The 11,915-nt window shown below is 38.3% G+C and overlaps 1 protein-coding gene and 1 long non-coding RNA gene across 2 annotated transcripts; one reads left to right on the top strand and one right to left on the bottom strand.

Annotated features, from left to right (window-relative positions):
• Window positions 1-2,167: 2,167 nt before the first annotated feature.
• On the bottom strand, window positions 2,168-3,879 carry LOC118484106. The gene is made up of 3 exons (XR_004872734.1): window positions 3,741-3,879; window positions 3,162-3,228; window positions 2,168-2,366 (listed from the first exon to the last, which is right to left on the bottom strand). It is a non-coding gene; the product is annotated as an uncharacterized LOC118484106 (long non-coding RNA).
• A 5,433-nt stretch (window positions 3,880-9,312) lies between these two features.
• On the top strand, window positions 9,313-11,654 carry LOC110888652. The gene is made up of 2 exons (XM_022136168.1): window positions 9,313-10,230; window positions 10,287-11,654. The coding sequence occupies exons 1-2, from the start codon at window positions 9,313-9,315 to the stop codon at window positions 11,652-11,654; spliced, it is 2,286 nt and encodes a 761-aa protein (XP_021991860.1).
• The last annotated feature ends 261 nt before the right edge of the window (window positions 11,655-11,915 follow it).

Here is an 11,915-nt window from a genome sequence, read left to right on the forward strand (position 1 = left end):
TTCCTTTCCATAATCTTTTACGACCTATCACGTAGATTTACTAATATTTCGCACTTTCACTATTCGGTTAGCACTTACTTGAAATATCAAGTACTATACTTTATTCAAGCCCGTCCAACATTGGAATAGTTGAACAAAACTATCGAAATTCCTGTTTTGCAGAATTTCATCGTCCTTTAGTCATAACTCTTAATCTGAGTCTTTTAACTTTTAATCTGCATCACCGTCTCTTTTATTAATGTCCCGAGGGTTCATTTCTTAGGCCTTGTTAGGTAAAACCATTGCTATCGTTATATAGCTCTTGGGGTTTACCCGTTTTCGTTCTAACACTTCTAATATGTTTATTTTACTAATCTTTTATTCAACTACACTTATCAATGTAATTATTGTTCTTCCTCATACGAGTTTGGTTAATAATATGTTACTTGGATGGTTACCCATACCCAATTTTCTAAATCCGCATTTGACGATACTTTCTTATTCGTAGTGGCGAATAATATGTATCGTTTATTTGGTTTAACCAAGTGTACAACCTTGCCCTTGCCATTCGCTACTAATACAATTTCCGGGTTCGGGTGTAATTACACTCCTTCCCAACCCAACATTTATTCACTTCGTTAAGTTCTCGGGTTCGAGTGTACGCACACTCCTTCCCGTTATGACACTTGTCTTTCATTGCATTCCCGGGTTCGAGTGCACATGCACTCCTTCCCGTTGAAATATTTACCGAGATTACTTTTACCTCGGTTTCACATACTCTCCATTATTTATTTTCTTATCTACATATATATATATACCTTCATATAGGTATTTTTTTTTTTACATAATTTTCCCAATTCATTACTCATATATGCCTTTATGCAACTATCATTCGCACTCGCATCGGATAAATTTGTGTTAAATTAAATTTACAAGAAACATACCTGAAATGATATCGGGTTCAGTTTTAGCCTCTGCGGCTGTTATATAAAACGACCTTGTCCTTCACTTCTGGGCATCAGACATTGTGTCAGTTGCGTCTTTGGTTCCAAGCCTTTCTGGACGTTTAGACTTCTTGTGTCTTGGCTTACCACACGTGCCCTTGTGAATTTTTCCGCAAAATTTGCACTGATGCAACACAGTTTTTGTAACTCCTCTCTTGGGAGCTTTATTAGACTTGGACTTCTTTACGGAACTTGGATTCATATCCAATACCCTCCTCTCTTCTATTTCTTGTAATATGATGTCTTTCAATTCAGCCATCATACCATCCACCACCGGTACGATTGTGGTTTGTAATCTATCAATATAATGTGATAGACTATTTTCCAGAGCTTTTCCGACTGCCTCGGAAATCTTAGCTTTCATTTGCTCAGTCAATTGAGATGCCGAATCATCTCTGGTTACTGCAGACATTTCTTTAACTGAAACATCCATAATGGTTAGTCAATACTTATTTAATTCATTTCCATCTTATTATACGGAATTTATATCACACTCTCTTAGTCATAAGTAATGTGTTATTTTCCTTCGGTTTGGTCAAGTACATATCTTGCCTTACCTTTCTTACTTAGTGTATTTCCCAGGTTCGAGCGTATTTATACACTCCTCCCATACACTTTTCGCATATTTCATATTGTTTAATCTCAATTATAAGTAACTCTTACCGGATGTCTTGAAACTGAAATGTTTACATCAATTATTAAACATCTCATTTATAACATAACTTTGTTTGCTTCGGTCTAGCCAAGTTCGTAACTTGCTTTGACCGTTCTCATTTAGTGCACTTTCCGGGTTTGAGTGTATTAACGCACTCTTCCCATGCACATTAATTTCCAAGAAATGTTTACATCAATTATTAAACATCTCATTTATAACATAACTTTGTTTGCTTCGGTCTAGCCAAGTTCGTAACTTGCTTTGACCGTTCTCATTTAGTGCACTTTTCGGGTTTGAGTGTATTAACGCACTCTTCCCATGCACATTAATTTCCATCTCTTTCATTTAAATAGGATAAGATCTACTAACATGAATAATTAATCCTTACCGGACGATCGATCAAGCTTGAACCGAACACTTTGCTGACAACCTTAAGCTCTGATTACCAACTTGTAACACCCTTCTATTTATCACTTGATTTTAATAGTAAAATACACCATCATATCCAAAATATTGATTAAGTGACAAAGTATTCGTTAACGGAACTCATAAGTACATCAACCTTAGTCAACTAGTGGCTAAGTTAAAACATTTCAAAAGTAGTTTAATAATGTTTACAACCCATACATAATACTACTAAAGATTTAAAACATTGCGGAAGCTTCAAAATGTAGTGTTCGGTTCTTCATCATGTGCTTGATCGCCATCCGTAAGATCCATCTTGTTACCTATGATCAAACCGTTAAAATCATTAGTTTTTAACGATATGATATAACATAATTCCAAGGTTTGACGTCACATAAAAAAAAATAACAAAAATATATATAAGTTATTCTGGATCCACCGTAAATTACGGTATCACCGTAATTTACAGTGAGACCTGGAGATTTCTGGTCACCGTAAACCAGGAGACCCACATCGTAACAATATATGGGCTTTACCGTAAATTACGGTACTACCGTAATTTACGGTGGTACCTGGAAATTCCATGTCTCGTTTGTTTTATTCATTTCACTCAAACCCAACTCCTGGAATTTACTTTTCTAACAAACCACTACATCAGATTCTAGTGACTCAAACATGTTATATATTAAGCAAAATCAAAGAACATTCCCTCATATTCCGGAGCCTTAATCATGTTTTACTAGATTATTTGACCCGTTTGGCTCGTCTAAGGAGTCCTCCTCTATGATGACTACCAACGAGTACCAACCGAATTTAATCAATCAATCAATATACGACTTCATCGCTTATTTCAAAACAACTCTTATTCAAAGATTTAGTTACACATTAAAATCATCAAATCTAATAAATGTAACGGGTCAAGTTACATACCTTCATAATTCGTCGACATTGCTTTCTAACCATAATTACCCAACTATTTATTTTGACTTGTTTGGTTTGTCGAGTGAATTCCATCACTTCCTAGGCTCACCAAACGCAACTATTTTTGCTATAACAACATTAACGTATTTACGACTAGGCTTATCAACATAAATGTAACGAGACGACAAGTCGCGTACCTTTAGAGCACACCCTTCAAACGCGTATCCGCTCCGGCTTGTCCGCTTGACGATCCGGATTCTTTGCCTATTGAGTTCAACGAAAACACGTTTAGAACTCCTTTTTAATTCACAATTCGCATATTTTGCCTAGACATCACAATCATACGGTTAACTCAAATTTTCAGATTTAAGTCTTCTTTGAGGCATTTATGCGAACACCTATCGGGCAGAATTTTATATCATTCATGTTTCAAGTTCATAGTTTGCTATTAAGCTAAACTTATTCATCAATAAAGTCTTCATGTAACTTTTAAACATCATAATTTCAGAAATTGCTTTCTATGACCAAATCACACTAGAATAATCCTTCTAAACCCTAGTGTTTACTAGTTTTCCACAAAACCCATGAATCACCTTCATGGTGTTCATGAGAAATTCAGGAATTAGCCATAATTTCACATGTTATTGTCTAGGTTTTTACTCCTAGACACCATGTCATCACTAAGTTAACCAAATCACAAACATGCATCATCAAATTTCAGATTTCCCAATTTCATGAGAATTTCAAACAGAGAATTAACACCAAATTTTACATACCTTGTAACCCCCTTGTGATGAGGATCACTAATCTATGTTCGGATTTTGATTTGGACTGAGTTTGATCCTTCAATTTAGAGATTTTATGCTGAACTAGGGTTTTGATGAACTTGGTCGCCCCCTGCTCTTGTCTGGTCGATCTCACACACGTATGTGTGTTTGAGATTTCTATTTTTTCATGTTTTATTAAACTAAATTTTAGTTTAATCCCTTTTGGTCCCTCTAATTTTCTTTAGTCCCCTTTTTGTCCTTTAACTACTCACTAGTCATTATCTAACTAGGTTAGTGTCACCCCTAGTTAGTTTATTTTACTAATTTATTTACAAATAAATTGTAAATTTTATGAACTTATATTTTCGGGATGTTACAAAACATTAAACACATTTTAGAACCCCATGCATAGTTTTCAAAGTATTTTCCTCATGCATTGACTTAACCCTCAAATTCTGCTTCATGTGTCGCCTTGGCATATCTAGCATCTAAACTTCATAAGCATTTTTACTTCATGTTTTGACTTAAGCACATCCAGTGCAAGGTTTCAAAACATCTTCAATTCCCAAAATCCATATGGGATCTTTTTATCTTCACAATTAGATCCTTGTGGATTATTGTCATTCAAATCAGAATCCTTAATTGGATTCCTTGTGTACCTTAATTTGAACATTTCAGTTCCTTACAATCGAAATCGAATTTCCTATTTAAGATCTTTCTATCTTCATAGTTAGATTCTTGATAATGTTTAAAGCACCAATCAAAATCCACTGATTGGATACCTGATGTGCTTTAAATGCATGTGCACAGTTAACAGAACAAATTAAGTCATGACAAATTTAAAATCAAGATAAACAATTTTGTGGTTATGTGACTATGTGTTTATGCATTTTGTGTTTCCTTTTATGCATTTTGTGATTTTGTATACTCTGGATAATTCGTTATCCAAATCCTCATAGAACCTTTCGTATTTTTATATGAGGGATTCGTAGTAGGATTTTCAAAAGGTACTATCTCAAATCCTTAATTGGGCTTCTACGTGATAGTTAAGACCCATGGATTTTATAGTGCCATTCCATCATTCAAAGAGACCCCTTTTAGTGGTCTAGGTCAAAAGATTGATTCAAAATCTGGTTGAGAATGACATGGGATGATATAAAAAGACTCCTTGGCGGTCTGGAGATCATTTATTGACTCAATTAAAAAGGACCCCAGTATGGTCTAATCACAATCATCACCGGCTCGTTCATTGTTTCCTTCCCCTACACATTATAAGATGCACTACGTGACTATGCAAGGAATTACATAATTATGGATGCATACATAATTATGAAGTTCAGTGCACGGAAACCGCGGTAAGACTTATTATGTGTAAGAACTAATAGTGGCAACCATAACAAAATGTGAACAATGTAATAGAGGTATGGTGGACGCACCAATAACGCTTTATATACTTGTATATAAGTGACCCTCTCACATTGCAAGCATGATGTTATTTAAAGTTACTAGAAGTTCAGGACTCTAACCAGTGTTGTTCGATCTTTTCAACTTCATGTTTCAAGCTCTCACAAGTTTCCTCTAAATAAATTTCGGGACGAAATTTCCTGAAGTAGGGGAGACTGTGACACCTGTGTCACTTCAGCCATCAAACAAATACCAAACCAATGAAATATTGTATTTCATACTTGGGATTTGTATAAACATGTGTATCATTTGCACATATCAACTCTTGTTCGATTTCGGGCTTTAGATCGCTTTCTGGAGGGTTATAAGTGCACTGATGCGTAAATATAACCAGTTTAATGCAACAAACACTCCGGAATAGTGAAATAGGCTTAACATACCTTAAATAACCTTTACATAACTTAGAAATAAGTTTTGGAAGGTTTGGTATGCCGAAATCAAGTTTATTCGCTTACAGGGACTAAATTCGACAAACTGCGAAAGTATGCCAATTTGAACTGTAGCGAACATTCCAGAACTTGGCCATTAGTTAAAAATACCCAAAATATCCTTTACATAGCTTAGAAATAGGCTTTGAGGTGTTTGGTGTGTTAAAATAAACATTTTGGTCATTCAGGGACTAAAAGAGTCAAAAAGTGCATAAGTTTGCATTTTCGCGCATAACTTACGTTCTGAATACTTCCGGACATCCAAAAATTTATGTAAGCATTAAAATATTTTACTTTAGTGTTTGGCATAAGAAAAATCCATTCGTCGCGCAATTTGGATCGTCTTTCGCGCTTATGCGCATTCCGTCGTAATTAAGCGAACACCGCAACCGTACGACCAAACGAACCGACATCCGGAATATTTTTGAGCATGTTTTGAGTTCCCTATACTTTAACTTAATTTTGGAGCCTTGAAATGGGGTTAACGGGGCTTAAACGTGTCAAAAATGGGCCGAAATGCGTATTTCACAAGTTCAGGGACTAAACTGCAAATTCTGAATACTTAGCCATGCGGCCCGCGTAAGCCCATGTGCACATCTTAAGCGGGCCGCCTGAGATGCCCAGTAACAGAAAAACTAATTTCTGAAACAGCAGCTGGTATTCGTTGAACTTGGACATGTTTTTGATCAATCTAGGGGCAAATTTTGATGGTTTTTAGCTACCCCTTGTATTGCAAAACAATGGGCACAAGTGGAGGGCCAAGATTTAAGCTCAATTATCGAGAAACGATCCTAACGGTTCTACCATTTCTATAAATACTCAACCCATTTGCCCATCTTCCTCACATTTAATCTGATTCAAAGCTTTCTAAGTGGAAGTGTATACTTCCTACCTGAAAGCGAATCGGGTTAAATCTTGCGGGGACCTTCTGTAAGTATTCTTTCGCATTTTTTTCATTCGTTTTAGCATTAAAGTCAAACTGCGTTTGACTTTCTGCATTGACCAGTTTATGGTCAATGCGAGGTTCGTTTGAACTTCATAACGTGAGCGTAATCACGATGGTTATAGTCCCTAGTGACTATACCCACTGATTACTACGTTATCTAGGCTCAGTGACGAGTCGTAGTTTCGGCCAAAATGCGTTTCCTCGCGTATTTTGTAACCAAACTACTCTAGGGTATCAAAACCATTTGTTTTGATACCAAACCTATTTTCTATCTTTACTAAACATGTTCTAGCATGTTTAGCTCGTCGCTTTTAGATTTGTGCTTGTTTAGGGTCGTAAAGGTAAGCGATCTAATCAATCGCTTATACTTTCGAACCCGACCCATTTGGTTGGTCTTTAGGATCCGACCAAATACTTTAGGTGGCCATAGTTGTATAAAGGAATAACCTTCCGAGGTTATACCTTATGGTCACGTTGTTTAAATAGTTGTATGATAAGTAGTTCTTATGCCTTAGGTAAATTACCAAAATACCCTTTTTACGCATAAATTCATTTAAAGCATATGTAACCTAAATTTTGACATCCAAACTGATTAGGTAACTATATTAGACATGTTAAGGCATACATTACTTGTCATAGGACTAGTTAAGCGTTCCGAACGCGTTTTACGCGAACGACGCGTTAAAGTAGCGTAAGCTACCTAAACGGGTCGTAATGGGTCGAAAGCACTTAGGTTAAGTTTCATTTTAGTATGTGGGCCTTGTTTAACCATATCATATGAGTTCCAATACTCATTTGGTTTACGAAACCACATACTATCCAATCCCCCGATTTAGGTCCGGTTATTTATGTAGTTATCTATATAGGGTGCCGTTTGATTCCGTGATCCCTCTAGCTTTGCTTGTTGTTGTTCAAGACTTCTAAGCACCCTCAAGTGAGTACATAGTCCCCTCTTTTACTGTTTTCCAAACGTTTTGGGGTGAAACACATGTGCCTACTTGTTACTTTCATGCTTTTCATGTTTTCATATCATATACTTGCTATGTTCACTAGTACACTATTTGTACATGATTTCATTATGTTTTTGCTATGTATGTCCATTATGTGCATACTTAGTACATCGTTTTACATGACATTTTATGCTACGTATGTCCGTTTAGCGCATACTTAGTACATTTGTTTTACATCACATGCTATGTATGTTCATCATACTTAGTACATTTGATTTACATCACATGCTATGTATGTTCCTTTTGTTCATACTTAGTACATTTACATCACATCACATGCTTACATTTTGGTATGACATTTGGGTTGTTTAAATGGGACAATGTACATTCATTAACATTGATCACGCCGCTCGGTAGTAGGTAGTGGTACCATAGGACTTGACAAATCCCGTTCCTAAAATCCTAGGTTTGTTTGGATGGATGGAATGACCGAATCCGAAAACATTTCTTTTTGATAACTTTTACACTAAGGTTATCCTGCTGTCTCAAGGCTTGAACGTATGGATTTTTCACAACACCGCATAGATGTTTGTATCAATATTGCATGCATTTCCACAAAACATAACTTTGATTTAAACCAAGTTTTACTTCAATACTTTGTTTTGTGCGTTTTCACCTATGGTTTAGTTGATGCATTTCGCTAGCCATACATATCATTTTGGCTACACATTACATGATTTACATTTGACACATAAACATTTTTGACATTGGTTATACATTACATGATTTACATTTTGACATAAACATTTGACATATTATTCAATACATTTTGGCAATTGGTGGTTTGTTTGGGTAAAGTGATTTAAGTAACGAGGCGTGTGTAATGTGATACAAGCATGGTGGATACGCCGCTGGTACTTCCTATACATAAGTGCTTGTATGATATTACATATCGCAGCGTTGTTTAAATCATTTCAGTTTAGACATATAACATATTTTTCACAAGACATTGTTTTACAAACAACCTATTTTATACAAACTCATTTTTACTTGGTTATTCATTTAACCTTACACTACTCTTTTACATATCATCTATCTTATTATCGCTTTTCAAACGTTTTATAAAAGCAAACACTTAAACTGGATTCATGACAAGTTTTCATTAAACATTTTCCTAAACCTAAGTCATGAATCCTATTTTCACAAAACCTATGTACTCGCCGGCATTTTTATGCTGATATATTTTCACATGTGTTTCAGGTACAATAGTTGATGAAATTTGATGATGATATTGATGCATGCTCACATAGGATTGGACGAGGCCTTAGTGACATTAAAAGATGCAAGACTAGTTAAATTTTGTATTACATCTTTGTTTGTTAAGACATTGTAACTCTTTTTATTAATAAAACAACATTTCAATTTTCCATGTGTTATGAAACAATGATTCTGTTACAACACTCCCCGACGATTCCATCACGTTTTGTTGTTTTTCGTGGTCGGGGTGTGACAGAAAACGCCGGTGCTACGTATCAGTGTTTAATGAGTAAAGCCTTCAAAGACCAGTCGAATGAAATGTAGAGGTATATGTTGATGATATCGTAATCAAGAGTCACGATGAAGCCGCCATGCTGAAAGACATACTCGAAACGTTTACCCGACTCTGAAGCATCAACATGAAGTTAAACCCCAAAAAGTGTACGTTCGGGGTAGAAGAAGGAAAGTTCCTGGGAGTCATGGTCGGGTCAAAAGGTTTGTGAGCCAACCTAGACAAGATCGATGTTGTTCTTACCATGAAGTCTCCAACATCGGTCAAAGAGATCCAGTCCTTAAATGGGAGATTGGCCGCCCTCCATCGATTCTTGTCAAAAGCAGCAGACAGGTCTCTCCCATTCATGGACGTGCTCAGAAAAAGTTTCAGATCGGAGTTTAAATGGACTGAAGAAGCCGCACGAGCTTTTGAAGAGCTTAAAGCCTATCTCGGCACCTTGCCAACCCTCACCGTACCAGAAATAGACGAGGTACTAACGGTCTACTTAGCAGCATCACTTGGTGCTATCAGCGCAGTGCTAGTCGCCCACCGAACCGGAGCACAAATCCCCATCTACTACGTGAGCCGAACATTGAAAGATTATGAAACGAGATACTCAAACTTGGAAAAGCTAGCTCTGGCATTAGTCCATGCTTCAAGAAGGCTTCGTCGATACTTTCAAGCCCATCCAATCGAGGTACGAACGGATCAAAGAATCCAGCATGTTCTCCGACGGCCCGAAGTTTCAGGTCACATGGCAAAATGGGCAATCGAGCTGGGCGCATTCAATATCACCTTCAGAACCAAAGGTCTGTTAAAAGGACAAGTGATAGCTGATTTTCTAGTAGACATGCCGGAGGATAAAGAAATGGAAGAAACAGAGAAAGCTCCAGACAAACCCTGGTCTTTGTATACAAACGGGGCTTCGAGTGCCGAAGGGTCAGGAGCAGGCTTGATTCTCACCGATCCGGATGGTACTGATATGACGTATGCGCTCCGTTTAGAATTCAAGAGTTCTAATAACGAAGCTGAGTATGAGGCCCTGTTAGCCGGTTTACGTCTGGCAACGAAAGTTGGAGCAAGAAATGTTGTGGCCCATGTAGACTCGCTGCTCGTAGCAAATCAGGTGAACGGGGAATATGAAGCAAGGGAAGCCAACATGATTGAATATCTCGAGCAGGTAAGGTAAGTTATGGCATCTTTCGATTCATGTAAAGTTGAACACATTCACCGCAGCAAAAACAAAAAGGCCGACGCGTTGAGCAAGCTGGCATCCGTATCGTTCAGTCATTTCGCCAAGGAGGTAGGGGGGAGGTGTTAACCGCACCTTCAATTGCTACTCCTCACGTTATGCAAGTAGAAGCTTCGTCACAAACATGGATGATACCCATAATCAACTACCTGGTGCACGATGTTTTGCCAGTTGATAAAGCAGAGGCGAGAAAGATCCAAATTAACTCTCTTCAATATCAGATGCAGGAAAGAGGTTTGTACCGAAAGACTTTCCTTGGGCCTCTGCTAAAATGCCTTGACCCGGAACAGGCCAGCTATATCATCAAAGAAATACATTACGACATTTGCGGGATTCATGCCGGGCCAAAAATGATCGTAACAAAGGTGAAAAACGCAGGATATTATTGGCCTGGGATGCACGAGAGTGCAGTCAAAGAGCTCCAACAATGTGACAAATGCCAAAAGCACGCACCAGTAAGCCTCCGAGCGAAGAATGAAATGATCCCAGTAACCGCCGCATGGCCTTTCCAGAAGTGGGGCGTCGACATAGTCGGACCCTTCCCACGGTCGAGCGGAAGCGCCCAATATCTGCTTGTGGCGGTGGATTATTTCACCAAGTGGGTGGAAGCCCGATCATTCACAATCATCTCTGGCTATAATGTAACGAGATTCTTTTGGGAGCAGATCGTGTGCCGCTTCGGTCTCCCGCTCTACATTGTGAGCGATAATGCAAAGCAATTCGCGGAAAATCCATTCAAACACTGGTGCGAGAATTTGAAGATTAACCAAGTCTTCTCCTCGGTCGCGCACCCCCAGGGGAACGGGCAGGTCGAGCAGATAAACCGACGGATCGTAGACGGAATAAAAAGAAGACTTGGTTATGAAGGCAAAGGATGGGCAGATGAATTGCCGAACGTGTTGTGGGCTCACCGAACGTTGCATAAGACTAGTAACGGAGAATCACCGTTCAGTCTTACATACGGCACTGAGGCCGTGATTCCCGCAGAAATCGGACTCCCAAATCAAAGGTGCAAAAACTGGGAAGAAAACGAACGGGAGCTCCGATCCAATCTTGATCTGCTAGAAGAACATCGGAACGTTGCGGCAATTAAGGAAGCACGATACAAAAAGAAGATCGAAAAGTATTACAACGCCCGTGCCAAGCTTTACAAGTTTAAGGTCGGAGATTTTGTACTCCGAAGCAATGATGCAAGCCGCGTCGAAGCTCCTGGGAAGCTGACCCCAAAATGGGAAGGGTCGTACCGAGTCAAAGAAACAAGCGATAAAGGCTCCTATGTGTTGGAAAAAATCGATGGAACCCCCGTACCTAGGACATGGAACGGAGTTCATTTAAAGAAGTGCTTCATGTAAACGGCAGCCAGTTACGACAAAAAAGATCGCTATTTCTTATTTTTTAGTATTTCCAATTTCCTTGTACGAATCGGGAGGGTAATGCCCCGAACGCATTTCCATTTTCCTTGTAAGCCGGGAGGGTTTTCCCCGGAACTATGATTAAATAAATCAATAAATAAAGCGATCTGCATTTTTACAAGTATAAAGCATAGCGTATGTATAAGTTCGAACAATATAAAAACGTGCACGAACGGGCCTCGACCCATGCCTCGCGCCGAT

The sequence above is a fragment of the Helianthus annuus genome, chromosome 11 (genome assembly GCF_002127325.2).
Source record: "Helianthus annuus cultivar XRQ/B chromosome 11, HanXRQr2.0-SUNRISE, whole genome shotgun sequence".
In the NCBI taxonomy this organism is placed as follows: Eukaryota; Viridiplantae; Streptophyta; class Magnoliopsida; order Asterales; family Asteraceae; genus Helianthus; species Helianthus annuus.

Coding starts and splice junctions, on each gene's coding strand:
- LOC110888652 (XM_022136168.1), top strand. CDS start 9,313: ATGAAGTCTCCAACATCGGTCAAAGAGATCCAGTCCTTAAATGGGAGA. Junction 10,231..10,286: donor TGATTGAATATCTCGAGCAG/GTAAGGTAAGTT, acceptor CATTCACCGCAG/CAAAAACAAAAAGGCCGACG.